This window comes from Xenopus laevis, chromosome 2L (genome assembly GCF_017654675.1).
Source record: "Xenopus laevis strain J_2021 chromosome 2L, Xenopus_laevis_v10.1, whole genome shotgun sequence".
Taxonomy (NCBI): Eukaryota; Metazoa; Chordata; class Amphibia; order Anura; family Pipidae; genus Xenopus; species Xenopus laevis.
The window spans coordinates 16,249,221-16,273,255 of NC_054373.1; the positions used below are offsets into that span (position 1 = coordinate 16,249,221).

At 43.6% G+C, this 24,035-nt stretch overlaps 1 protein-coding gene across 5 annotated transcripts; it reads right to left on the minus strand.

The window, feature by feature from the left end:
• Window positions 1-23,961, minus strand: usp16.L (ubiquitin specific peptidase 16 L homeolog). 5 transcript variants are annotated; one of them, XM_018244906.2, is made up of 18 exons: window positions 23,823-23,957; window positions 21,926-21,998; window positions 19,226-19,404; window positions 18,766-18,869; window positions 16,991-17,100; window positions 16,501-16,691; window positions 14,817-14,912; window positions 14,278-14,411; window positions 13,765-13,852; window positions 12,651-12,723; window positions 12,342-12,433; window positions 11,868-11,924; window positions 11,478-11,645; window positions 9,980-10,895; window positions 2,783-2,877; window positions 2,539-2,625; window positions 1,603-1,759; window positions 1-631 (listed from the first exon to the last, which is right to left on the minus strand). In XM_018244906.2, the coding sequence occupies exons 2-18, from the start codon at window positions 21,975-21,977 to the stop codon at window positions 507-509; spliced, it is 2,724 nt and encodes a 907-aa protein (XP_018100395.1). In that variant the 5' UTR covers window positions 21,978-21,998; window positions 23,823-23,957; the 3' UTR covers window positions 1-506.
• Between the last annotated feature and the right edge of the window lie 74 nt (window positions 23,962-24,035).

Below are 24,035 nucleotides of genomic sequence, written 5' to 3' on the forward strand. Positions count from 1 at the left end.
TTCATTTAAAATATAGAATTTATTGCATATTGTTGTAGGTGAAGGAAGGTCCATCTGCTCATGTTCTGGCCCTGCAAGTGTCACCAGACTCCCAACTTGCTTCGATTGGTTCTATTGCTCTTAAAGAGAAAGTAGACGTTCTGCTATTCAATCAAAATCAGCCTCCTCTGCAGCATAAGGCTGTATCAGTTGTTGCCTCCCTGGGCTGGAGCAATGAACAAACCCATCGATAGCATCTTGCAGGACAATGACGCACACCCCTAGTACATGGCTCACTCCTACTTTCAGTTTTCTTACTGGTATAAACATCAATAAATAATCCTGCTGTTGAGGCGTAAGATCTGTCTCAGGAACACGTCAGTCGCATTCTTAGTCGCAGCACAATATATAATCATCTGTGACCGTGTATCTTCGGCTTGTTGAATCCAAACGAAGATGTTGGTAGTTCACTTAATAAATATTCGTTGGTTATTCAGCAGAGCCCCGGGGCAGAATGTCTCTCCAGGTTACAGCATTCGCTCATAGAAGAGCAGGTAAGCCTGGGAGCTCAGCACTCTGGAAAGGGACACTGCTTGGACGTGGCTGTCGCTTATGTGGTACCAGCTGCCTTGCCCAGGTTCACTTCCCGAGACTGCAGCAACAGAGAAAGAGAGACATCACAGACTTTGGGTGGTGACACTTAAAAGGGTTGTTCACCTTTAAATTAAAGGAAACTATACCCCCGAACAATGTAGGTCTCTATAAAAAGATATTGCATAAAACAGCTCATATGTAAAACCCTGCTTCATGTAAACAAACCATTTTCATAAAAATTTACTTTTCTAGTAGTATGTGCCATTGGGTAATCATAAATAGAAAATTGCCATTTTAAAAAAAGAAGGACCAACCCCTGGGATTGTAGGATTCACTGCACACAAACCATACTTGTTAGGTCACGAGCCAATTAACGGACAGAGTTGTGTCTTTTGCTTCCACACTTCTTCCTGTTACAGTTAGAGCTGCGGTATTTCTGGTCAGGTGATCTCTGAGACAGCACACAGACCGTCACAAAATGGTGGCTCAAGGCAAGAGATGTAAAAGGGCAATATTTACTTAAATATATATTCCAGTTTGGTAAGATTCTTTAATATGCCACTTAATATCATATGAACTATCTGTTGCTTAAATATTAATTTTGGGGGCAAAGTTTTCCTTTAACTTTTAGCATGATGTAAAGAGTGATTTTTTATTCAGCAGTTCTCCAGTTTGCAATTTTAGCAATCTGGTTTCCAGGATCCAAATTCCCCTAGCAACCATGTACTGATTTGAGTAAGAGACTGAAATATGAATAGGAGAGGCCTGAATAGAAACACAGTTAATAAAAAGTAACAATAACAATACATTTGTAGCCTTACAGAGCATTTGTTTTTTTTTGTTTTTTTTAATCAGTGACCCCCATTTGAAAGCTGGAAAAAGTCAGAAGAAAAGGGCAAATCATTAAAAAATAAAGACCAATTGAAAAGTTGCTTAGAATTGGCCATTCTACAACATACTAAAAGTTAACTAAAGGGTGAAACACCCCTTTAAATGAGACCTTTTGGGAAAATTCGATTAGATTTTTACCTTCTGGAATGTCTCCAGTAAATAACATCTTGCAGAGCTGCTGGTTCGGGTGGCGCAGTTTGACGAACGCGGTGTAATGGCCGGACCTCATGCTGCCGCTGTGCTCAATAACGCCGTACAGGGAGTACAGTAACCGCGACTCTCCTTCAGGAACGTTCTGCAGGCAACACCATACCATGTAGAGATGTACAGATTCCACTACTACTTTATATACATGACATTCCCTTCTTGGAATATTCATATTCCTGCCTGGGAATGGGAGCTGCCATTTTGCTTGTCTCAACTATGGAGAATGTAAACTCCTCATAGATAATAGCATCAAAGTGAGAGAAGAGGGAGGACAATGCTATATTATTATCCAGTTGTTTTTGCACTAGAAGCCCTTCAAATGCCTTCAGCTACCACTGTCTGCCGATATCTTGGGTGCAATTAAAAAAACACACAGCCCAGATTGTTATGTCCTTTTGCAGAGGTCATTTACTAGCCCACCGAGAGTCACAGAGACTGGCTGGTTCAGGATAAATTCCCTGACAATTGCTCTGCTCTCATGGCTCCCTCAGGGATTGGTTAGATGTAGTGCTGGAGCTCTAGTTCTCTATAGAGAATTTTCAGAACATGCAGCGATCTGGGGCGAAAGGGAGGCCCATTAGTAACATAGTAAATTAGGCTGAAAAAAGACACTTCCATCAAGTTTAACCTTTTAGTCTGTATCTAACCTGCCTGCCAGTTGATCCAGAGGAAGGCGAAAAACCCCATGGAGCTTCTCCAATTCCTTCCTGACTCCAAGATGCAATGGGACCAGTCCCTGGATCAACTTGTACTATGAGCTATTTCCCATAACCCTGTATTCCTTCACTTGCTAAACACCAATCAACCCCTTCTCAAAGCTAACTAATGTATCAGCCTGTACAAGTGAGCTAAAGGGACTGTACATACCTTACATTTTGCTGTGCAGAATGGAGCCAAGTCTAGCACCTCAGGGAACTTTATATGCCTGTTAATCTTCCGTAAATTAAAGCCATTCTGGGGAAAGAGAAAAAAATATTGTGCTTGCAAAGTGGAGTCCAAAGGTTACTCTTGCAGAGCAGCATTAATATCATGCTTTATGGCGTCACTTCTAGCAGCGGCCGGTCCAGTGGACGCAAACTCCAGCTGAAAACCAGTGAATACGGTGACCTACCTGCTGGAACCTCTTCAAATGGAGAGTGAGGATGGGAGAGGGGTCTGACACCAACATTTGCTTCTTAGCATTAGTGTAAACAAACTTCTTCTCCCCTAAAAAAAAATAATACACAAATCAGATTTCAGCAAAATACAAAACAAGAATGAAGCATAAAATGCAAAAACATTATCCTTGGAGGATTAGCAGCCTAACCCAGCTGTTCCCAAACTGTGGGGCTGGTAGAGGCTTAACCTTAATGACCGTTAGTGAGAGATTTGGAGTGTCCCAGATATTCTTTGCGCTACAGCTGAAACAGATTCTAATTCTTTCCCAAATCTCTAACCTTGTTACGAGTTAAAGAGGAGGTTCACCTTTAAGTTAACTTTTAGTATGCTTTCACTGGCCTTCGTTTTTTTCTTTTCTATAGTTTTTGAATCATTTGCCTTCTTCTTCTGACCCCTTCCAGCTTTCAAATGGGGGTCACTGACCCCATCTAAAAAAATAAATGCTCTGTAAGGCTACAAATGTATTGTTATTTCTCTGTTGTCTCAAGGGGGACACAGGGACTATGGGTTAAGCTCCACCCTCCAGGAGGCAGGACACTTATTCAAATGAAAAAAGGGGGCGTGCCAGTACTACGGCTTAACCCCAGGCTAGAGCCAATGTATTCAGTTTTTAAGTGTCCTGCTTACTAGGAGGATGGACAACATGCAAGCTCCAAGTTTTCAAGCTTCAAGTAGACAGGGGTGCTACCACAATCAGGGCTACCTGTATCTGTTGAGTACACCTCCTCCGTGGGAGGCCCACTGGAGTCATTCCCTGGCCTATAGGCTATACAGACTCGCGTAGGCATGCCTGCAATCCTTGAGGGAGAGCAGAGGGCCTTACAGTGCGGCTGCATGTGAGTACAAAGATTACTTTGACTTCACGCTCTGGGTTCCCCCCCCCCCCATCTACTGCTATTGACTGGCTGTTGTGCTGCAAGAGGGGATGTTTCTTTCTGCCAGGGCTCCTGGTTTTTATGTTTTCCCTTCTATTCCTACCTTTCTACGTTTCCTCAGGGGGTACTGCAGGGGTTTTTCCCTTACATTGGCGCCATTCGCGGCGCAGCGCGCTTCCTTTGGAACGCATGTGAGAGGAGGGGGCGGAACCGCGTTCCAAGCCTCTCTTTCACCGCATCTCGCGCCCTTTTCCATTGCGGCGGCCATTTTGCGCTTCCACTACCTCCCTGAGGACGCGTTCCTTCCTGCTCTCAGCTCCTTAACCAGCTCAGTGCCCTTATACAGCCCGTTTTTGGAACGCACCTTCCTAGCAGCAGTGATTGCCAATTGGGACAAAGCTGCTTAACCTTCAGTGCACACAGCCAGTTATTCAGCAGGTACCACAGACACTGCTTATGGCAGAAGGTAAGTCTGGGGGACTATTCCCCAGGGCGGGGGGGGGGCAGAGCACCAGCAACAGCAGGTCAAATCACCTATTTTGCCTGCAAGAATTGCCAATCCAAAATTCCAGGGGGACAGGGGGAGCCCCTTTGCAGATCTTGCTCCAAGGGAGCTTCTGTTGTACCTGTTTCAGGGGGCTCTAATTTCCCTCACACAGAACTATCGGGTCCCCCGTCAGGAGACGACACTCCTCAAGACAGCGCAGCTGGGCCCTCTTCAGAACCCCCTGCTCCTCTGTGGGCTCTGCAACTCTCACAGTCTCTGGCCTCCCTTCAAAATCTACCTGCCCTCGCAGATAATTTGGGTAAAGCCTTGACCAGACTGGGTCAAAGATCCAGTGGAAAACGCAAGAGACCAGAGCCTTCCAGACCACGCACAGGGACCCACACTCCCTCTGATGGTTCAACTGCGGGAGGGGATTCCTCTCATTCAGAGGGCGAACTTCTCCCCTCCGAGGTGTCGTCGGAGGATGAAGAGGAACTTGAGGATGAGGCTAAAGGCCACGATGTCCAACACGATATCGAACATATCATCAAAGGTGTTACTGAGGTATTAAAAGTTTCTCAGTCAAAGGAACAGGCTCAAACCTCCAGCTTGTTCAAAAGACAACACAAATCCTCGCTCTGTTTCCCATCACACGATCAGCTCTTAGCTATCATACAAGAAGAATGGAATTTTCCGGAACGAAAATTTCAAGCCACTCGCAAATTCTCCAAATCCTACCCCTTTTCAAAGGAATTGGTGGACAAATGGTCTATGCCCCCTACAGTCGATGCTCCTGTCTCTCGTTTGTCAAAATCAACTACACTTCCAGTCACAGACGCGGCTGCATTCAAAGACCCATCTGACCGACGTCTCGAAGGTTTTCTCAAAGCCGTTTACTCGTCAGCCGGTTCTACCCTACGTCCAGTCCTAGCGTCGGCCTGGGTAGCCAGAGCGATTCAAGCATGGGCCGACTCCCTCCTTACTGATATTCAGGAGGGTGTTCCTAGAGTCGACCTCGTCTCATCTGTTCAATCTATAGCTGAGGCATCGGCCTATCTGTCCGAAACCACACTAGACACCGCACAGATCACCGCACGGACTTCAGCTCTATCAGTAGCCGCTAGGCGAACTCTCTGGTTGAAGAATTGGACTGCTGACCTCAGTTCTAAGAAGTCCCTAACTTCTATACCCTTTAAGGGACAGAGACTGTTCGGTGAGGAACTCGAGAAAATTATTTCCCAAGCCACTGGGGGAAAGAGCACATTCCTCCCACAAGCTAAGGCTAGATCTACTCAGTCCTTTCGTCAAAGAAAATTTTTTCGAGGCCAATCTGCCCGATCTTCACGCAGATACAGTCCGCCTCGACGCTCCAATTTTTGCTCCAAACCTTCTGACAAGGGACGCCCAACTTGGAAGAATTCCAAATTCCAGAACAAATCTTCCTCCGACAAGCCCGTATCAGGCTGACGGGCCATCCCCTCCGGAACCGCAGCAGTCCATAGGGGGAAGACTTCTGCAATTCCGGGAGGTGTGGAGTCGACACTCCTCAGACGCCTGGGTCAACGAGATCATCACAGAGGGTTATCATCTCGATTTTTCGTCCTTTCCCCCAAGAAAATTCCTCATGTCCAGAATTCCAACCAGTCCCACCAAGGGCCAGGCCTTTCTGGATTGCATCACCAAAATGGAGCAAAGTGGGGTGATCGTACCAGTACCCCCATCAGAGATTTTCTCCGGTTTCTACTCTAACCTCTTTCTAGTCCCCAAGAAGGACGGGTCCTTCAGGCCAGTTCTAGACCTGAAATTCCTCAACAAGTACATCCGCTCAGTTCGCTTCAAAATGGAAACTCTGCGATCAGTCATTCGAGGCATGGAATCGAAGGAATTTCTGATGTCCCTAGACATCAAGGATGCTTACCTTCACGTCCCGATTTGGCCTCCTCATCATCGGTTTCTGAGGTTCGCCTTCAAGAATCGTCACTTCCAGTTTGTGGCGCTCCCCTTCGGTCTCACATCAGCCCCCAGGGTGTTCACCAAACTCATGGCGGTGACGGCTGCGGCATTACGGCTTCAGGGGATTTCGGTGACCCCTTATCTGGACGATCTGCTACTCAAGGCCAGCACAGCAGAGAGGAGCGCAGAGGATCTCCGTCGAGCGATTGTCCTTCTACAAGAATTTGGTTGGACCATCAACTGGAAGAAATCCAACCTTGTTCCCAGTCACCAGATGACCTTCCTGGGTCTCGAGTTCAATACTCTGACACAACGTGTCTTACTCCCACTCGACAAACAGGAGAAGCTACGATCCCTTTCCAGACGTCTCCTGCACTCTCAGTGCCCTACTGTTCATCTGGCCATGAAAGTCCTGGGATCAATGGTGTCCACCATAGAGGCGGTACCCTTTGCTCAACTTCACCTACGCCCCCTTCAATCCAACATTCTAGCTGCCTGGAAGGGCGGATCTCTCCTTCAGAAGATGACTCTTCTGCCCTCCACCAGGCTGTCTCTCCAGTGGTGGCTCAAGCCGAGCAATCTGTCCAGGGGTCAATCCTGGGCCACACCGGATTGGACGGTTCTCACGACCGACGCCAGTCTCCTGGGGTGGGGAGCAACATTCAACTCCCTATCCGCACAAGGTCTGTGGTCTCCCGCGGAGTCCAAACTCTCCATAAACATCCTGGAACTCCGCGCCGTAAAGTTGGCGCTCCTTCACTGGTCCTCTCTTCTCCAAGCCAAAGCGATAAGAGTCCAAAGCGACAACTCCACCACAGTCGCATACATAAACCGCCAGGGAGGAACCCGCAGCAGAGCAGCGCTAGCGGAAGTTCAGCAGATTCTAAGTTGGGCAGAATCCAATGCGGCAAGACTGTCCGCCATTCACATCCCGGGAGTCGACAACACCAGAGCGGACTTTCTCAGCCGCAATCTCCTGGACCCAGGGGAATGGGAACTTCACCCAGAAGCCTTTGCGGACCTCGTTCAACGTTGGGGGCGTCCTCAAATCGACCTGATGGCCTCCAGGAACAACCGCAAAGTGAACACTTTCTTCGCCCGCTCACGGGATCCTCTCGCTGCAGGGGTCGACGCCATGACACAATGTTGGCTGTTCGACCTAGCCTACATCTTCCCGCCTCTCCCCATGTTACCACGGGTTCTAAAGAAGATCAAGCGGTCCCCTGTCACAGTCATTGTCATAGCTCCATTCTGGCCCAGAAGAACGTGGTTCTCGGATCTCCGGGACATGTCCATAGCACCGCCCGTTCGCTTAGCCCTCAGGAACGATCTTCTCCGACAAGGTCCCATCTCCCACCACAACCCGGGCCTCTTCGTTTTGACGGGTTGGCTATTGAGGCGGCCATCTGGAAACGACAGGGAATAGCGGAGGATGTCATTGCTACTATGCTGCAATCACGCAAACTCACTTCTTCTAAAGCTTATCACAGAGTCTGGCGCAACTATTGGAATTGGTGCAACGATGCCGCAATTCCCATCTCCAGCCCCTTTTCCCTCACGGACTGTAACATCCCTAGAGTGCTGTCTTTTCTCCAACGGGGTCTGCAGTTGGGCCTGAAGCTCAGTTCCTTGAAAGTTCAAGTTTCAGCTCTCTCTGTATTGTTTCAACACCGTTTGGCTCTGGATGATTCCGTCCGCACCTTTCTGCAGGGTGTTGCACACATCAGTCCTCCATTCCGTCCACCAGTCCCTGGCTGGGACCTGAATACTGTTTTGGATGCTCTTTTGGATCCCCCCTTCGAGCCACTCGGGACTGTCTCTGAACAATGGCTTACCTGGAAAGTTGTCTTCCTCGTGGCAATATCATCAACTCGGAGAGTCTCTGAACTCAGTGCCTTATCTTGCGATCCTGCCTTCCTTGTCTTCCACAAAGACAAAGCGGTGCTCCGCACCTTACCGTCCTTTCTGCCTAAGGTGGTTTCATCCTTTCACATATATCAGGAGATCGTTCTACCCTCACTCTGCCCGGATCCCAAGAACGACAAAGAACGCAGACTTCATGGTCTGGACGTTGTCCGGGCTCTCCGCTGGTATATTCAGCGATCCAAGGGTTTTCGATTGTCTCAAAATCTTTTCGTACTGCCTTCTGGGGCCCGCCGAGGCCTGGCAGCATCCAAGACCTCCATTGCTCGATGGTTACGGGAGACCATTCGTCAGGCTTACCTAGCCAAAGGTAAATCTCCGCCGGAGGGCGTCCGAGCCCATTCCGCGAGGTCGGTGGGGGCCTCCTGGGCATGGCGCAACTCGGCTTCTTTGGACCAGATCTGCAGAGCGGCTACCTGGTCCTCCGTTCACACCTTCACAAAATTTTACAAAATTGACACGTTTTCCTCTGCGGAAGCCGCTTTTGGCCGCAAGGTGTTGCACTCTGTAGTGCAATAATGTGTCTTTTCTCTCGCTCCCACCCTGCTGTTCTGGGGCTGCTTTGTTAAGTCCCCATAGTCCCTGTGTCCCCCTTGAGACAACAGAGAAAACAGGATTTTTGATACTCACCGTTAAATCTGTTTCTCTGTGGTCGATAGGGGGACACAGGGCTTCCCGCCCGATGCGAGTTTGACCGTGTTGGTCTGTGTGGAATTTCTTCCAGAGTTATCTGTTCTGCCGTTAATATTTTATATGAGCATTACTTATGTTTTTTGGTTAGCAGTTCTTTGATACCAACTGAATACATTGGCTCTAGCCTGGGGTTAAGCCGTAGTACTGGCACGCCCCCTTTTTTCATTTGAATAAGTGTCCTGCCTCCTGGAGGGTGGAGCTTAACCCATAGTCCCTGTGTCCCCCTATCGACCACAGAGAAACAGATTTAACGGTGAGTATCAAAAATCCTGTTTTCTACTTTCCAGTAGCCATCTCTCTATTCAAACCTCTCCTATTCATATTCCAGTCCCTTATTCAAATCAATGCATGGTTGCTAGGGGAATTGGACTCTAGCAACCAGATGGCTGAAATTGCAAACTGGAGAGCTGCTGAATAAAAGTTAAATAACTCAAAAACCGCAACCAATAAAAAAACAATTGCAAATTGTCTCAGAATGTCACTCTCTACATCATACTAAAAGTTAATGCAAAAGAGAAACAAACCCGCAACATAAAAAAACCCTTCCCCCCAACCCTTTGTAGACCCCCCCCCTCAGCCTAGATGGTACCCGGGGAAAATGCCCCTAACTTTTTACTAACCCCGCAGTGCTGATTCTGTCCCCCGCAGTTTATGGCAGCCATATTCTTTTTTCGGAAATTTTTGTGACTTTCAGCGCATGCACAGTCGTTTGGGACCGGAAAATTACTCCAACTGCGCATGTGCCAAAAACGAAGGTCGGCTTCCGAAGTTCAACAAAGAAAAGAAGATGGCTGCCGTGAACTGCGGGGGACAGAATCTGCACCGAGGGGTAAGTAAAAAGTTAGGGCCATTTGCTCCTACAAAGAGTAGGGTTTTTTATGTTACAGGTTCCTTTCTCCTTTAAAAGTGAATAACCCCTTTAAGGGGACCCTGATCTAAAGTTCAACCTCCAACCTTGTAGCTCTTGGACTGATTTAACCCATCACCCATGTAGCACAAACATCCTCCATAGTTCTCAGTGGGTATCACTATACTTATGCCTGATGTAGCTAGATCTGTGTGGTCTGTGTAGCAACCTCCAGATGAACAGTTGTGATCTAGATACCTGCTCGGATTTATAATACAATTCTGATGGATGAGAAGAAGCAGCTGCTGGTTACAGGTGATGTGTTTGCTCCTATATATCCAGAGCCAACTGGACATCACCCAATTCCCTTACCTTTATTACTGTTGTTCAGCCTGCTGGCCTGTTTCCGGGTGCAGACATTACAGAGCAGCTTGTTGTTCCCAGTGAGGGTCTCTTTGTGAGTGAACTGATAGAGGCAACTGAGCACAGAAAACTCATCTATGGGCAGATCCTTCCTATTAGAAAGTGTACTGAATGCAGTTTTGGGGTCTTCATTTACCACCTCGTAGACTTGCGTGTGGGGCTGCTCTTTGTCGGGTAATATCTCTATCTCTACCTGGGTGGGTTCTAGATCAGAGCTCAGCTGGAGTCTGTTTAAAGAGTTTGTTAGTTCATGATCCATATTGGCACTGGTACTGTCTGATAAACCATTGACAGCCTCCGTATCATCCACATTGACTGCATCAGCATTTCCATTCTCCACAGCGGCCATGGCTTCCATGCTGTCTCCTCCACTGCCTGCAGTTCTCTCAGGGGTTTTATTCACTTCTATGTTATTGTTATTGTTGTTTTCCATAGTACCCACAAGTGCATTCGTCTCCACACTCCCCACATTGTTATGCACAGAAGAATCAAGGTCTGTATGTTCCGTGATTCCTTCTACCGCACTTTTAATAGTCTCGCTGCCGTTTTCAAGAGTGGACAGATCCGTTTCCATTGTTTTGAAGCCACCAGCCATTTCCTTGTTGCCGTTTTCAAGAGTGGACAAATCAGTTTCCATTGTGTTTAAGCCATCGGCCGTTTCCTCATTGCCGTTTTCAAGAGTGGACAGATCTGTTTCCATTGTGTTTAAGTCATCAGCTGTAGGGGTCTCATTATCTGGCCTGGCGTTGGTCTCTGACTCAGTATTATTTTGCGAAACCTCTTCCTCATCCTCCGAACACTCTTGCTTGGCCAAATCAGTGAATAGCACTGTCTTCCCTTGCCATTTCTGCTGTCTGCGTTGGTTCTATGGAGTTGAAAAAGATTCAAGCAATGAATTGAGGCGGCGCATATAGAAGCTTAGGTCACCTACTGCATTGTTGATTGCAAAGGATATTTTTAAATACAATCAAGTTTCAGGCATGAACCTAAAGGGCCACCATACCTTCATTTTTTAAATTTTCCCTATCCATGTAAGAAGTAAGGGCTCTAGAAGGGCTGAATTGTAGATCCCTTTTGCTTTATGACCCAAGATTCTGTGTCAGGATGGTGCCAAGCTTCCTATCACTCCCCATTGACCTTTCCCCATATTTTAATCCTACTGCAAATAGCCAATGGGCATGGCCGAATTGACTTTTAAGATGACAAAATAATCATCCACAGCTATGAAATGCCAAAACTCCAACATTGTGCGGCCAATTTTAATTGAATGCTAGGGTGCCGTAGTTGGCTTTGAAATCATTTGAACAGATTTCAAAATTGAGGGGACTGATGAGAATGGGATTGAAAACATGGTCTTCTCCTTTATGTGACTTGTATGTAGCCAGCCATATACCATTATGTTACCTCTATTCTGACACTCAATGCATATGAGCAGGACGTGACTAACCTTGGCTTGCTTTTTAGCTGCCTTCTTTGCTTTCTTCTGCAGGTGTTTGCTCGCCCCAGGCGATACTTCATCTCTTTCCTTCACGTAGCGGTCATCATCATTCTCTTCTTCTTCTTCCTCTTTCCTCTCCCGAGCTGGCGGTGTTGACTTACTATTTTTTTTAACAATCTGAAAAATAAACTTTTGTCTTAGAACTCTTTATCTAATGCTGGCCAAAGTTGCACAGTTGTTGTGGTAATAAAATATAAGTAGTTAATATTGCACTGTTCCTGTCTCCTTAACTTTGCCTTCATTATTGAAAGCATCTCGAGTGGGGGTGCCTATGGGAGACAGGAGAAAAAAAAATTCCTCTCATATGTTTGGTCTCCTTAAATATGCCTTATATCTTACCAAATCATCCAGCACAGGCAGAGAGAGGTCAAGGAAAGGTTCATGAACCAATGACACCTAAAGAAAGTAAATTACATAATTAGATGAAGTAATACAAATTAGAGGGAATGGGTAGCAGTTATGACCAGGAGCTGAGGGGCAGGTTGATGGCTTGCAGCAGGAGTGGGCATGCAGTGAGAGGGGGATCGCCCAGTTAACTAAGTGGTATAAGGGCGTTATGTAATAAAAGGCCCTAAATTTGCCCAGGCGCAGTAAACCCATAGCAACCAATCAGCAGGGAGCATTTACTGGTCACCTGTTTTAAAGCAAGAATCTTATTGGTTGCCAAGTGTTACTGCTCCTGGGCAAACGTAGTGCCTTTTATTACACATGTGGATAGTCTTATTATTTCTAATGGCAGCTCTGACCACAAAGCTTATCACCAGTCGGGCCTCACGAGCAAGTATCGTGCAAACCTCAGCTAGACTGACTTACCGTGTGACACTCCTCACACATGATTGTGCTAGTCAGCTCTCCCCCAAACAAACAGTCCACAAAGTTTGGAATCGTTCGACGCTTTTCATAATCTGGCAAAGAAATAGAGTGTGGATGGGATTTCACTGGTGGTGTAAATGTTAAGTAGAATGACAAAAAACAGCCTGGGAAAAGTTATGTATACATGAAGTATATCCTTTAAAAAAAAAAATATATAACAATAGAGGTGCCTCATTCCATCAAATATATTAAACTATAGGAAAAACAAATATTTCATCAGTTTTGTCAGGTGTAGAAACAATCGCTTACCTTTCACAATCTTTTTAATTTCTTCTTCATCTAAAGTGCTCTGTAGTGACTTGGACATTGCCAAGGTTACTCTCTACAAAGAAGATATAAGTGGTAGATAAGTGAGGCCAAGGGGGAAGCAAGTCGGGCAGGAGTGGGCGGAGTCAGGGTTGGACATGGGCGGGACAGGAAGTTGGCGGGAGGATGGGGATCGGAGTGCGCTGGGCCCCTCTGAAAATTTTTTTGTAGGGGGGGCCGACAGACTCTAGTTACACCATTGCATGTTTGAGATAGGTCAGAAAGTAGAGAGGGTTATTTAAAAGCTACATTTCCCGTAAGAGAAAGTGCATTTGCCTGCAGAAAATACAAAAGCACTCATGTAAGTGCAAAAAAATGACAAGGTAAATACAAGCTACTCTATACCTATATGTGTTTTTTCTGAAAAAGGTGCAATTGCAAAAATACAAGGCACGTGGATACAGGGGAGCCCCAGAAACACCTGCATGAGATGTTTTAAAGGAAAACTATACCCCAAACATTGTAGGTCTCTATAAAAAAAAAATATATAGCATAAAACAGCTCATATGTAAAACCCTGCTTCATCTACATAAACCATTAGGTGATCTGAAATAGAAAATTGCCCTTTTAAGTATTAAGGGCCAACCAATGGAACCATAAGATTCACGGTGCGTACAATCAACCCAAGGGAACACATACATATTAGGTCACATGACCCAATTAAGGGGACAAAGTTATGTCTTTTACTCCCACACTTCTTCTGGCCACTTAACATGATACAAACTATTCAATGGTTAAGTATTAATTCTGGGGGTATAGTTTTATACAAACTCTGTTTCTGGTGCAGCAAACATTGCTGTTCACATATATGCGGAGGAGCAAATTAGCTGCAGTTTACCAATACGAGTGCTTATTTACATCTGTATTAGTAAATAGTACAAAGATTGCAGCAAACAATATTATATTATTATATAGTGTATTTCAATTACACTGAAATAATGTTAAATAAAGATGTATGGGGGAGTAAAAGTGGCAGGTGGAGTGTGTTTTTTTTTTGTGTCATAGGTATTGGACTTGTGTTTATAAATGAGTCTGAAAAAGTAGGTCTCAGCCTCACCTGGATTTCCTCTCCTCTCATTCCATCCAACAAGTAGCGAAGTAATTCCTGACTATCTTGTTGCTGGTAGCCTTTAAACCGTATTGCTCTGGGGGGAAAAAAAACAAAAACAAAATATGAGCTCACAAGCAAGGAAAAATGCTTCACAATTATCCCAGCATATAAGCAAGGCAGGGATAGTACCCAGCTGATGTGAATAATTAAATTCTCCTCTGCCAGGCTGAAATATCAACTGTAAGGAAATACTAGATTATTAGAGCAGAAGAGATTCCGACAATCACTCTTTTTTATTCTATAGGGTGGGATCACTTAGCATCATAGTTATGTACTTGAAGTCACTGGGTTTTGGGAACAAGGCCAGGAGGAGATGATAAGGACACTAAGTAGAGCAGGACAAGTTCTGATGTCTTATGTTTGGTAGTCAGACATATTTCTGTTGCTCTGTGCCATTCTACACTACGCCCACCCATTGCGATGGAGACCCATTTTAGCATAATTCTAGCATATACTCACTTTTTACAGACCTGAGAAAAGAGCTCCTTGGGGGTGACAACTCCCTTTTTTGTCTCATGCATTTCAGTCAGGAATTGCCACATTGCCAAGGTCAGTGGTCCTGGCTGCTGCTCTAGATTTACCTCTAGAATTTTCTGAAAATGGGAGAAGAAAATATTCTGTAAGTGAAACGCCTACAGGAGAATCTGCTGTAACCACCATTACAAAATCATGTCAGTGACTGCAAATTAGGGTTGCACCAAATCCACTATTTTGGATTCGGCCGAACCCCTGAATCCTTCATGAAAGATCTGGCCGAATACCAAACCCGAATCCTAATTTGCATATGCAAATTAGGGGTGGGAAGGGGGAAACTTTTACTTTTGTGACAAAAAGTCACGGATTTGACTCCTGCCCCTCATTTGCATATGCAAATTACGGTTCAGATTCAGTTCGGCTGGGCAGAAGGATTCGCCAAATTCAAAATCCTTCTGAAAAAGGCAGAATCCAGGTGTATCCCTACCGTAAGTAGGGAGAAAGAGTTCTAAGCAACAACTTACAGGAGATGATGAATCCGGCAGTAGGACAGTCACTGGTTTTCTAAATGTTTTAACCTCATTTAGAAGTTCGCTTAAAGCAGGGGTCTGGGATAGGTTCTGCGTAAGAGAAGAACAGAAACATTTCACAGTTGTAATGACTGAATATTAGTTTCTTAACACAAAATATATATGAAGACATAGAGATACAGTACTCGTCTAGATACTCTTTGGTGTACAGATAAAGCATTGTGTTTAGTTCTCAGAAGCAAAAACAACAGGTCAGTTAACTGAGCAGGGTCCGACTGGGGCCCAAAAACCCCACAACCCCTCTAGGGCCCCGCCTCCTTCCAGTTTATCCACTGCCCACTCTCTTACCCACCACCAGCCCCTGTCTGTATCTCAACATGCAGCAGACAAACAGAAGGTCAGATCTGGGCTACTCTTCTGCAAACAGCAATCTTCCAGTACATGTTATATGTATTTTCTTCTGGGGGTTGCACGCAAAAGATGTGTTCACATACCTTATAGCCCAAAGGCTAAAGATAGCAGCACTCCCATCTTGTGAAGATAAAACCGCCTTTATTATTTCATACGGCAACTCCAGCAACGTTTCGCACCCTCCAGGTCCTTTTTAAGCTGACAAAGTATCAATTGCAGCTAATTACAACTTCATTTGATACCCGTATAACACATTGCCTCCTATTGGTACAAATATAGAACTATACATATTTAAGCAATCATATGGTGTTGCTATGATTGCTGATGGAACCCTGTATTATGTATTTTAAATATGTATAGTTCTATAGTAGTTTGCATTGTAAAGAGTAGCCCAGATCTGACCTTCTGTTTGCCTGCTGCATTTTCAGATACAGGGTCGGACTAGGCCTGCGGGACACCTGTAAAAAACCTGGTGGGCCCTGTGGATCCAAACCCAATCTTGCCTTACCCCATCACTCCCCAGTGCCCTCCCTTGATGATCTAAACCTGATCCTTCACTCCCCCCCTGTCTTGGTAAAAGTAAGTATAAGGGCGGTGTGCAATGGCATAGGAGGCAATGTGTTATATGGGTATTTAATGAAGTTCTAATTGGCTGCAATTCATACTTTGTGAGCTTGAGAAAGGACCTGGAGGGTTCGAAACGTTGCTGAAATTGCTGTATGAAATAATAAAGGTGGTTTTATCTTCACGAGATGGGAGTGCTGCTATCTTTCTACTCTTTACACTGCACAGACAAGACGAGGGCAGAATCCAGCAAGTGAATAGTGTTTTTTACACAGCAGACTGGAACAAGTCTTACACCTGATTTCAGAGATAATCAATAATTAATATCATGCAACTATATAGAGTCCCATGCTAAGGAACCTAAAAAGCCTGGCTAGGAGCTAGGCATGGGATTAATTGGAGAATTCTGAAAGCAATACAGCGCCCTGTCTCCTGATAGGGTGGGGAATGCATAGCCCCAGTGGTCCTGTGTCTCCCTCGAAAGGAGAGAAATATTCCAGTTAAGGTTTCTATCATTTGAATGAAGACGTAAAACAACACCTTTGCTTAGCATAAAATACTGGTGTTGAAAATGGGCCTGTCCAAACAATCCAACAAGAGTGATCACAAACCTTCGAAAAACACATGCAACTACTGATAATTATTTTGGTGATATTTTTATATGTGGCTCTACTTCAGAATGCAGTAAAATCATCTTCCTTACCTGCATCACTGCATTGAAAAAACACGTGTTCCCCAAATTGCTAAGTCCTTTCACTGTAGGCTCGGTACTAATTTTCGGGGTACTGTTGGCTTTTTCCTGTTTGGCTTGAACATCGGGCTTCTCATCTTGATCCTGAATCTTCTTGACTTCATTCTCAGTCACAGTTTCAGTTTTAACTTCTTCATTCGAGACTACTGAAAAGATGTAAACGGTAAAAGTGTAAGTGACGAATGTCAAGGTTTCCCATCCTTTGGATGTCCTGCCATAATATAGTATTAATACATTGCTACTATAGGAGTTGGTTGCAGTTGAAGCAATCAGCAAATTAATCCAGTTAGTTTTTGCTAATTATTTCTGCTGCCCGCTAGTGCAGGAAAAGCCAGATTGTGGAACTTTCCCTCTCTTCGGTGGGCCACAATAATGCAAGGGGTAGTGCATTCAGCCATGGAGAGATTTGGGCAAAACTTATTTGCTGGATTTATTCACTTACCTGAATTAGATTTTTTGCTTTTTGCCTTGGCTTTTCTTTGCAAATAATCCACCAGCTGGCCTAACCGACTACTGCGGTTATAGGGAACCTCGTTGTCGCATAAGTAGCACCTATCGGGGAGAAGCGAGAAACACATAGTCAAACACGTCCTCATCTTTTATATAATATACTCCTAGTTGCAATTTCAACATATTAAAAAGCAGCATAATAGAGCTATGTTGTCCCAAATGAACAGCTTCAAATCATTCATCACCCAAACAAAATTATCCAAATCCTATTTTATCTTGTTAGTCAAGCAAAATGAACTTTAATTACACTGTATAAATTATTTGAATATTGTTTCCATCAGTCTGGGAACTCATAATTATAGCAACCAGGAAGGAGCCATTTTGTGGACATTGTTATTAAGGCAAGCCTTGTATCATCTCAGAATCTTGTTTGTGCACCAGGGGACAGGGACCCAATGTCTATCCCATGCCCTGATTACACAATTAAATCGTTAAGAGAGCTGGGGGAATGTAGGGAGAGCGGTGACATCTAGGAAGTGCTGAATGGAAAGTGAAAGTAATTGCTGGCCCCGCCTAGGCATAGAGGCGGGGTAGGCAATACTTGATTGACAGCTGATATTTTTAAATGAGTTTACAACAGCTATGAATGCTTTAATAAAAAAAAGAAATTGGATTTCATATTTAAGTAGGACTTTTAGTATACAGATTTTTATGTCTGGGTGATGGGTCCACTTTAAAGAAGGTAAAAAAAAAAAAAATTAGCAACAACCATCTTCCTGGACCTCCAGGAATGACCTGGTCATTTGTATCGAGCTATGCAGGGATTATGGAATACTACAATCATTCTGTGAGTTGTAGTTCAGCAGTACGGTATGTGGAGGGATGTAGGTAATAATCATGTTTTAAAACCTATTCTAAATCTCCACATGGAACACAGTTCCATGTTCAGCACCCAAGTTCCATGTGAAGGTGTTTAAAAGTTCTACATTGGCATGAGCAGGTGGTGTCGGACCATGAACCCTGGAATCAGCACATATCATTCATCCTACTAGCTTATATTACATCAGCATTTAGAATTAAACATACACCCAACTGTGGTTCACCTTCAGGTTAACTTTTGGTCTTCATTATTTTTTTTTATTTTTTTTAATAGCTTTTTAAATATTTGCCTTCTTCTTCTGACTCTTTGCAGCTTTCAAATGGGGGTCGCTGACCCTATCTAAAAATTCAATGTCTTGTAAGGCTGCAAATGTATTATTATTGCTACTTTGTATTACTCATCTTGACATTCAGACCCTCTCCTATTCATATTCCAGTCTCTTATTTAAATCAATGCATGGTTGCTAGGGCAATTTGGACCCTAGCAACCAGACTGCTGGAATTACAAACTGGAGAGCTGCCAAGTAAAAAAAAACACAAATAAAGAATTAAAATTAATTGCAAATGGTCTCAGAATATCACTCTACATCATACTAGAACAGTGATCCCCAACCAGTAGCTGGTGAGTAACATGTTGCTCTCCAAACCATTGGATGTTGCTCTCAGTGTCCTCAAAGCAGGTGCTTATTTTTGCATAAAAACTAAGTATAGTGCCAAGCAGAGCATTTTGCAGGCTGCCAGTCCATTTAGGGGCTACCAGTCCATTTAGGGGCTACCAAATAGCCAATCATAGCCCTTATTTGAATGCGGCTCACGGGTAAAAAAAAGGTTGGGGATCCCTGTACTAGAAGTTAAATAAATCAAAATAATAGCGCAAAGGAAACTTACCATGCACTCCACATATCAACGTTAAGGACCAGGCAGTGTGGTTCTGACCTGGGGGTGTTGTAATGGTTCAGTGCATGCTGGGCCACTGAATTTCTGCCACAGCCCTGCAGAAATGCAGGAGAGAAAATGCAGTCAGCATATGTGTTACTAGGATTTCATTCAAAGGGCTTTATGCGCAGCCTAAATAAAGGCTTGGCTCATAGACCTCCATCAAGTTAAGAGTCTTGGATACTGTGCATACGTGATTGAGGATATCTATTGGTTTGGATGGGGCAGCTCCAATAACATATATTAGTATTAGGTCTCTGCCTTCATGACAGTTATGCTGCGTAATATAAGTATGTTTTACTAAGGTTCCGAATTCAGTGCTAAATGGAAAGTGAACAAGAGGACTGTGAAGGATAAGACAGCAGCCTTGATAGTAACTCATCGCTATAGTGGTTTCATATAGATGTTTTACCCGATGTCCACATTTTAAACACAGCCAGACAGAAGGGTCTTCAGCCGACTCATCCTCGGAGTTATTCTTCTCCTTGTTGTCTGCCTGGCAGTCCTGGCACATTGTCCATTCCACATTCACCAGCGCCCTCTTCACACTTCCATCATCCAGGGCCTTCCGCAGGTGCTTGCACACAGGTTCTGCAATGGGAAATTCAAATTGACATTAGAATGTATCTATTTGATCCATTCATGTAGTGGGACTTCACCTTCCAAACACTTTTTTTCAGTTGTTTTCAGAAAGAAAAAAAAAAAAGGTTTTTTTAAATAGCTTTCCAGGTTCTTTTTTTGACCATTTTTCCAAATTCTAAGTTTAAAGTAGGCATGCACCTAATCCACTATTTTGGATTCGGCCAAACCCCCGAATCCTTCGCGAAAGATTCGGCCAAATACTGAAACGAATCCGAATTTACATATGCAAATTAGGGGTGGGAAGGGGAAACCATTTTTTACTTCCTCGTTTTGTGACAAAAAGTTATGCAATTTCCCTCCCCGCCCCTAATTTGCATATGCAAATTAGTATTTGGATTCAGTTCGGCCGGGCAGAAGGATTCGGCTGAATCCTGCTGAAAAAGACTGAATCCTGGCCGAATCCCAAACCGAATCCTGGTTTTAAAGTTTACAGGGATTGTGCACCATTGAGTTAACTTTTGGTATGATGTAAAGAGTGATATTCTCAGACAATTTGCAATTGGTTTTCATTTTTTATTATTTGTGGTTTTTGAATTATTCAACTTTTAATTTAGCAGCTCTCCAGATTGCAATTTCAGCAATCTGGTTGCTAGGGTCCAAATTACCCTATCAACCATGAATTGATTTAAATAAGAGACTGGAATATGAATAGAAGAGGCCTGAATAGAAAGAGGAGTAATAAAAACTAGCAATAACAATACAGAGTATTTGTCTTTTAGATGGGGTCTGTGACCCCCCCACCCATTTGAAGGTTGGATAGAGTCCGAAGAAAAGGCAACTACAAAAAATAAATAATGAAGACCAACTGAAAAGTTGCTTAGAACCGGTCAAGGTATAACAAAGTAAAAGGTATCTGAAAGGTGAACCGCCCTTATAATGTCATGCAATGCAATTCATACGCAGATTCTGAACTGTTACAATTGGTTACATTAGTTGATACATTTCTCAGCAGCATCTGTGGAATGTTGACAACTATTGTATCAATTATAAGTTAGATAAGAAATGCATCAACTAATGAATCAATTAAGGACAGTTATTATAACAGTGTTGGAAGGCAAGCAACCCCTTTCATAAAACAGGCCACACTACGACTGTTTCATGTCCTCCAATTACTTTTATACTCCAGCTTTTCAATACAGAGAAATCTCTATGACCCATGTTTGCCTAGGACAACAAGCACAGCAATAAAACAGAGGATTTGGTAGCCTTGTGCTGTTCTTATAGGCAGCTGCACAGTGCAGGGATTATTAAACTGTAACCCCTGTAGAATGTGACTGCTACAGAGAGCTGTGTAAAAACTGGAGTGAAACATTTCTGGGGATGTTGCTCATACCAAGCAATCAAATCTTTGCTTTTGTTTTCTAACTGTGGAAACGAATGGCTGATTGGTTGCTGTGGGCAACAGAGGTAATGCTTTACTCCACTTTTACACAGCATGATAAATAGACCCCTTAGTCCACAACACGGGCATCAGCCTCCCAATGATACTACCTTTCCTTGTCCAATTAAGTTTCAATTTACCTGAAATATTTGGGTCGAAACTCGAAAATGGGTTCCATACTGTTTAGAGAGGGATCTCCAAGAAGCCTCCAATAGTGAAATGTTCTCTTATCACAGCTTAAGAGCCATTAAAGGAGGTACATAAATGCATAAAATATTATAGGACCATCTTGCATTTTAGCTACAGGCTCTTTATATATGATTAAAGGAACAGTAACATCAAAGAATTAAAATGTTTTAATGGAATGACAATATAATGTACTGTTTATTTACTTCAGAAACACTACTATAGTTTATATAAACAAGCTGTTGTGTAGCCATGGGGCAGCCATTCAAGCATAGGATACACAGTAGATAGCAGATAAGTACTACTATAGTTTATATAAACAAGCTGCTGTGTAGCCATGGGGGCAGCCATTCAAGCACAGGATACAAAGTAGATAACAGATAAGTACTACTATAGTTTATATAAACAAGCTGCTGTGTAGCCATGGGGGCAGCCATTCAAGCACAGGATACAAAGTAGATAACAGATAAGTACTACTATAGTTTATATAAACAAGCTGTTGTGTAGACATGGGGGCAGCCATTCAAGCACAGGATACACAGTAGATAACAGATAAGTACTACTATAGTTTATATAAACAAGCTGCTGTGTAGCCATGGGGGCAGCCATTCAAGCACAGGATACATAGTACATAACAGATAAATTCTTAAGAATCCCATTGTATACTACAGAGTTTATCTGTTATCTGCTGAGTAAGCTGTGCCTTTTCTCCTTTTTAAGTTTTGAATGGCTGCCCGCTTGGCTACACAGCAGCTTGTTTATATAAACAATAGTAGAGTTTCTGAAGTTCAGTTGTACCAGTGCAGAGAAACAGTACTTTATATTTTCATTACTTTTAAACATTTTCATTTTCTATGGTTACTGTTCCTTTAATGAAGCTAAAAGGGAAGTGAGGAGCCATACCTGCATCAAGAAAGTCCTGGGCGGGGAGGTTCGTCCCTCTCTTCTTTACCATGACAGTGTTTCAGGCTTTATCCTGGAATTGAGCAGATCATTATCAGTGACAGAGTTCGGAGCTAAGCCCACTCCTATTGGCCTATGTCTCTGCAAACAATCATGATAGAGAAATCCGTTTTCTGGCTCCACAATCACCTTCTAAAGCAGATTTGGGAGGGGGAGGGGCACTGACCCTGTAAACTGTTCTATATTGATACATTTAGTTGATACATTTCTTATCTTTGTCCCTGCTGAGCAGAATCTCTGGGTTTCATTACAGGCAGCTGTTAGAATTGATACAATAGTTGCTGATACTCCAGAGATTCTACTGAGAAATGTATCAACTCAGTGTAACGGCTCAGAATCTGCTCACTGAGCTGCCAGAAAGCAGTGCTTAAAAAACAAACAAACAGTAAGGGAGTTTTTTTATAAAGCCATATAAATACTGGTGTGTGGCTCCATTTCTATGATGAAAGTCAAAAATAAAAATTAAGATAATGAATAATAAAAAAGTACAAAATCAAAAACACAAAAATATTGTTGAAAAATTACCTCTTACCAGGATAACTCCCAGTTTTTTGGGAAAATACAAAGCTTTCAGATGTAGTGAGAGGTCATCCAGCAGTAAAGCAGTAGCCAAGTTATTTGGCCTGACGCGTTTCTGGCCTGACGCGTTTCGGGTCTGACGTGACGCGTCAGGCCTACATATGTCCTAATAAAGATTTTTTTATACCTTGGCTACTGCTTTACTGCTGGATGACCTCTCACTACATCTGAATGCAAGGGGGTTATTAGAATATAGGGACGCACCAAATCCAGGATTTGGTTCGGGATTCGGCCTTTTTCAGCAGTATTTGGCTGAATCCTTCTGCCTGACCGAACTGATTCCGAATCCTAATTTGAATATGCAAATTAGGGGCAGGGAGGGAAATTGAGTGACTTTTTGTTACAAAACAAGGAAGTAAAAAAGGTTTGATTCAGTTCGGTATTCGGCAGAATCTTTCGCAGAGGATTCGGGGGTTCGGCCAAATCCAAAATAGTGGATTCGGTGCATCCCTAACAGAATCCAAATGTATCTCATTTTTTAAATTAAAAAAAAACCAACCAAACTCTAAAACCTCAATTTTACCTTATTTATTATTTAAAAAAAAAAAAAAAAAGGTCAATTTAATCGGTTCGGGTAAAAGCTCGACAAAACGGAGCAAAACTCAGATCATGCGATTTTTTGTTTTTTCTGTGAATTGCTCCATTTTTTGAGGGTTTTTCCCTAAAAAGCCCAAATTCCGCAGACCACAGAAACATCCAAATAAGATAGGGAGCTCTGCCATTGACTTACACACAACCTTGGGAGGTCTGAGATGGCGGATTTTCGGATTCTGACTTTTTCCATCCTCAAAGTTTATTAAATCTCGAGTTAAAAAAGAAAAAAATTGAAAAAAAATTTAGTTTTGCCCCAAAAAGCCCGACCAGATAAATTGGGAGTTTCGTAAATAACCCCCTTAATGTAGAAATGAAAGGCACCAGACAGTTCTCCAGCTCCAGGAGGGAGTCTGGAGGTGCAGTAAAACAGCTGGAGCAAATAACAGCAGGTCTCTTAGATAACAAGAGGAAAACACACTCATAGTTCACTACAAGAGCTCAGCAATAACAAGAGGAAAAGACACTCATAGTTCACTACAAGAGCTCAGCAATAACAAGAGGAAAACACACTCATAGTTCACTACAAGAGCTCAGCAATAACAAGAGGAAAACACACTCATAGTTCACTACAAGAGCTCAGCCACCAAGAATTACAGGGGATGCTGGGATTGGTAGTAGTACAACTAGAAAAGCACTCAGTAAAAGTACCTTTCTACCCACTTACTAATCTCTCAAGCGACTCCAGGCAGGGCTTCCGCTACCTACTTCCGCTCCACCACGTTACCGGCTCCCGTTGCTTCCGGCCTCTCACTTACACGCGTCCAGCGACCAGAGCCAGCCACTCTATGGGATTGCCGAGTCCGACAACAAATCAGAGTGGTGTATCCGGATTCTTAACGGCACGCCCATCGCTTTGAATAAAAGAGAGCTGATCCCT

What these genes read in the sequence shown, in the direction of transcription:
- usp16.L (XM_018244904.2), bottom strand. Translation starts at nt 21,977, where the DNA reads ATGGTAAAGAAGAGAGGGACGAACCTCCCCGCCCAGGACTTTCTTGAT. An exon ending in AAGCAAAAAATCTAATTCAG is followed by an intron (nt 16,695 to 16,990) that starts GTAAGTGAATAA and finishes ACATCTTTTCAG; the next exon opens with TAGTCTCGAATGAAGAAGTT. An exon ending in AATTAAAAAGATTGTGAAAG is followed by an intron (nt 12,434 to 12,650) that starts GTAAGCGATTGT and finishes TTTCTTTGCCAG; the next exon opens with ATTATGAAAAGCGTCGAACG.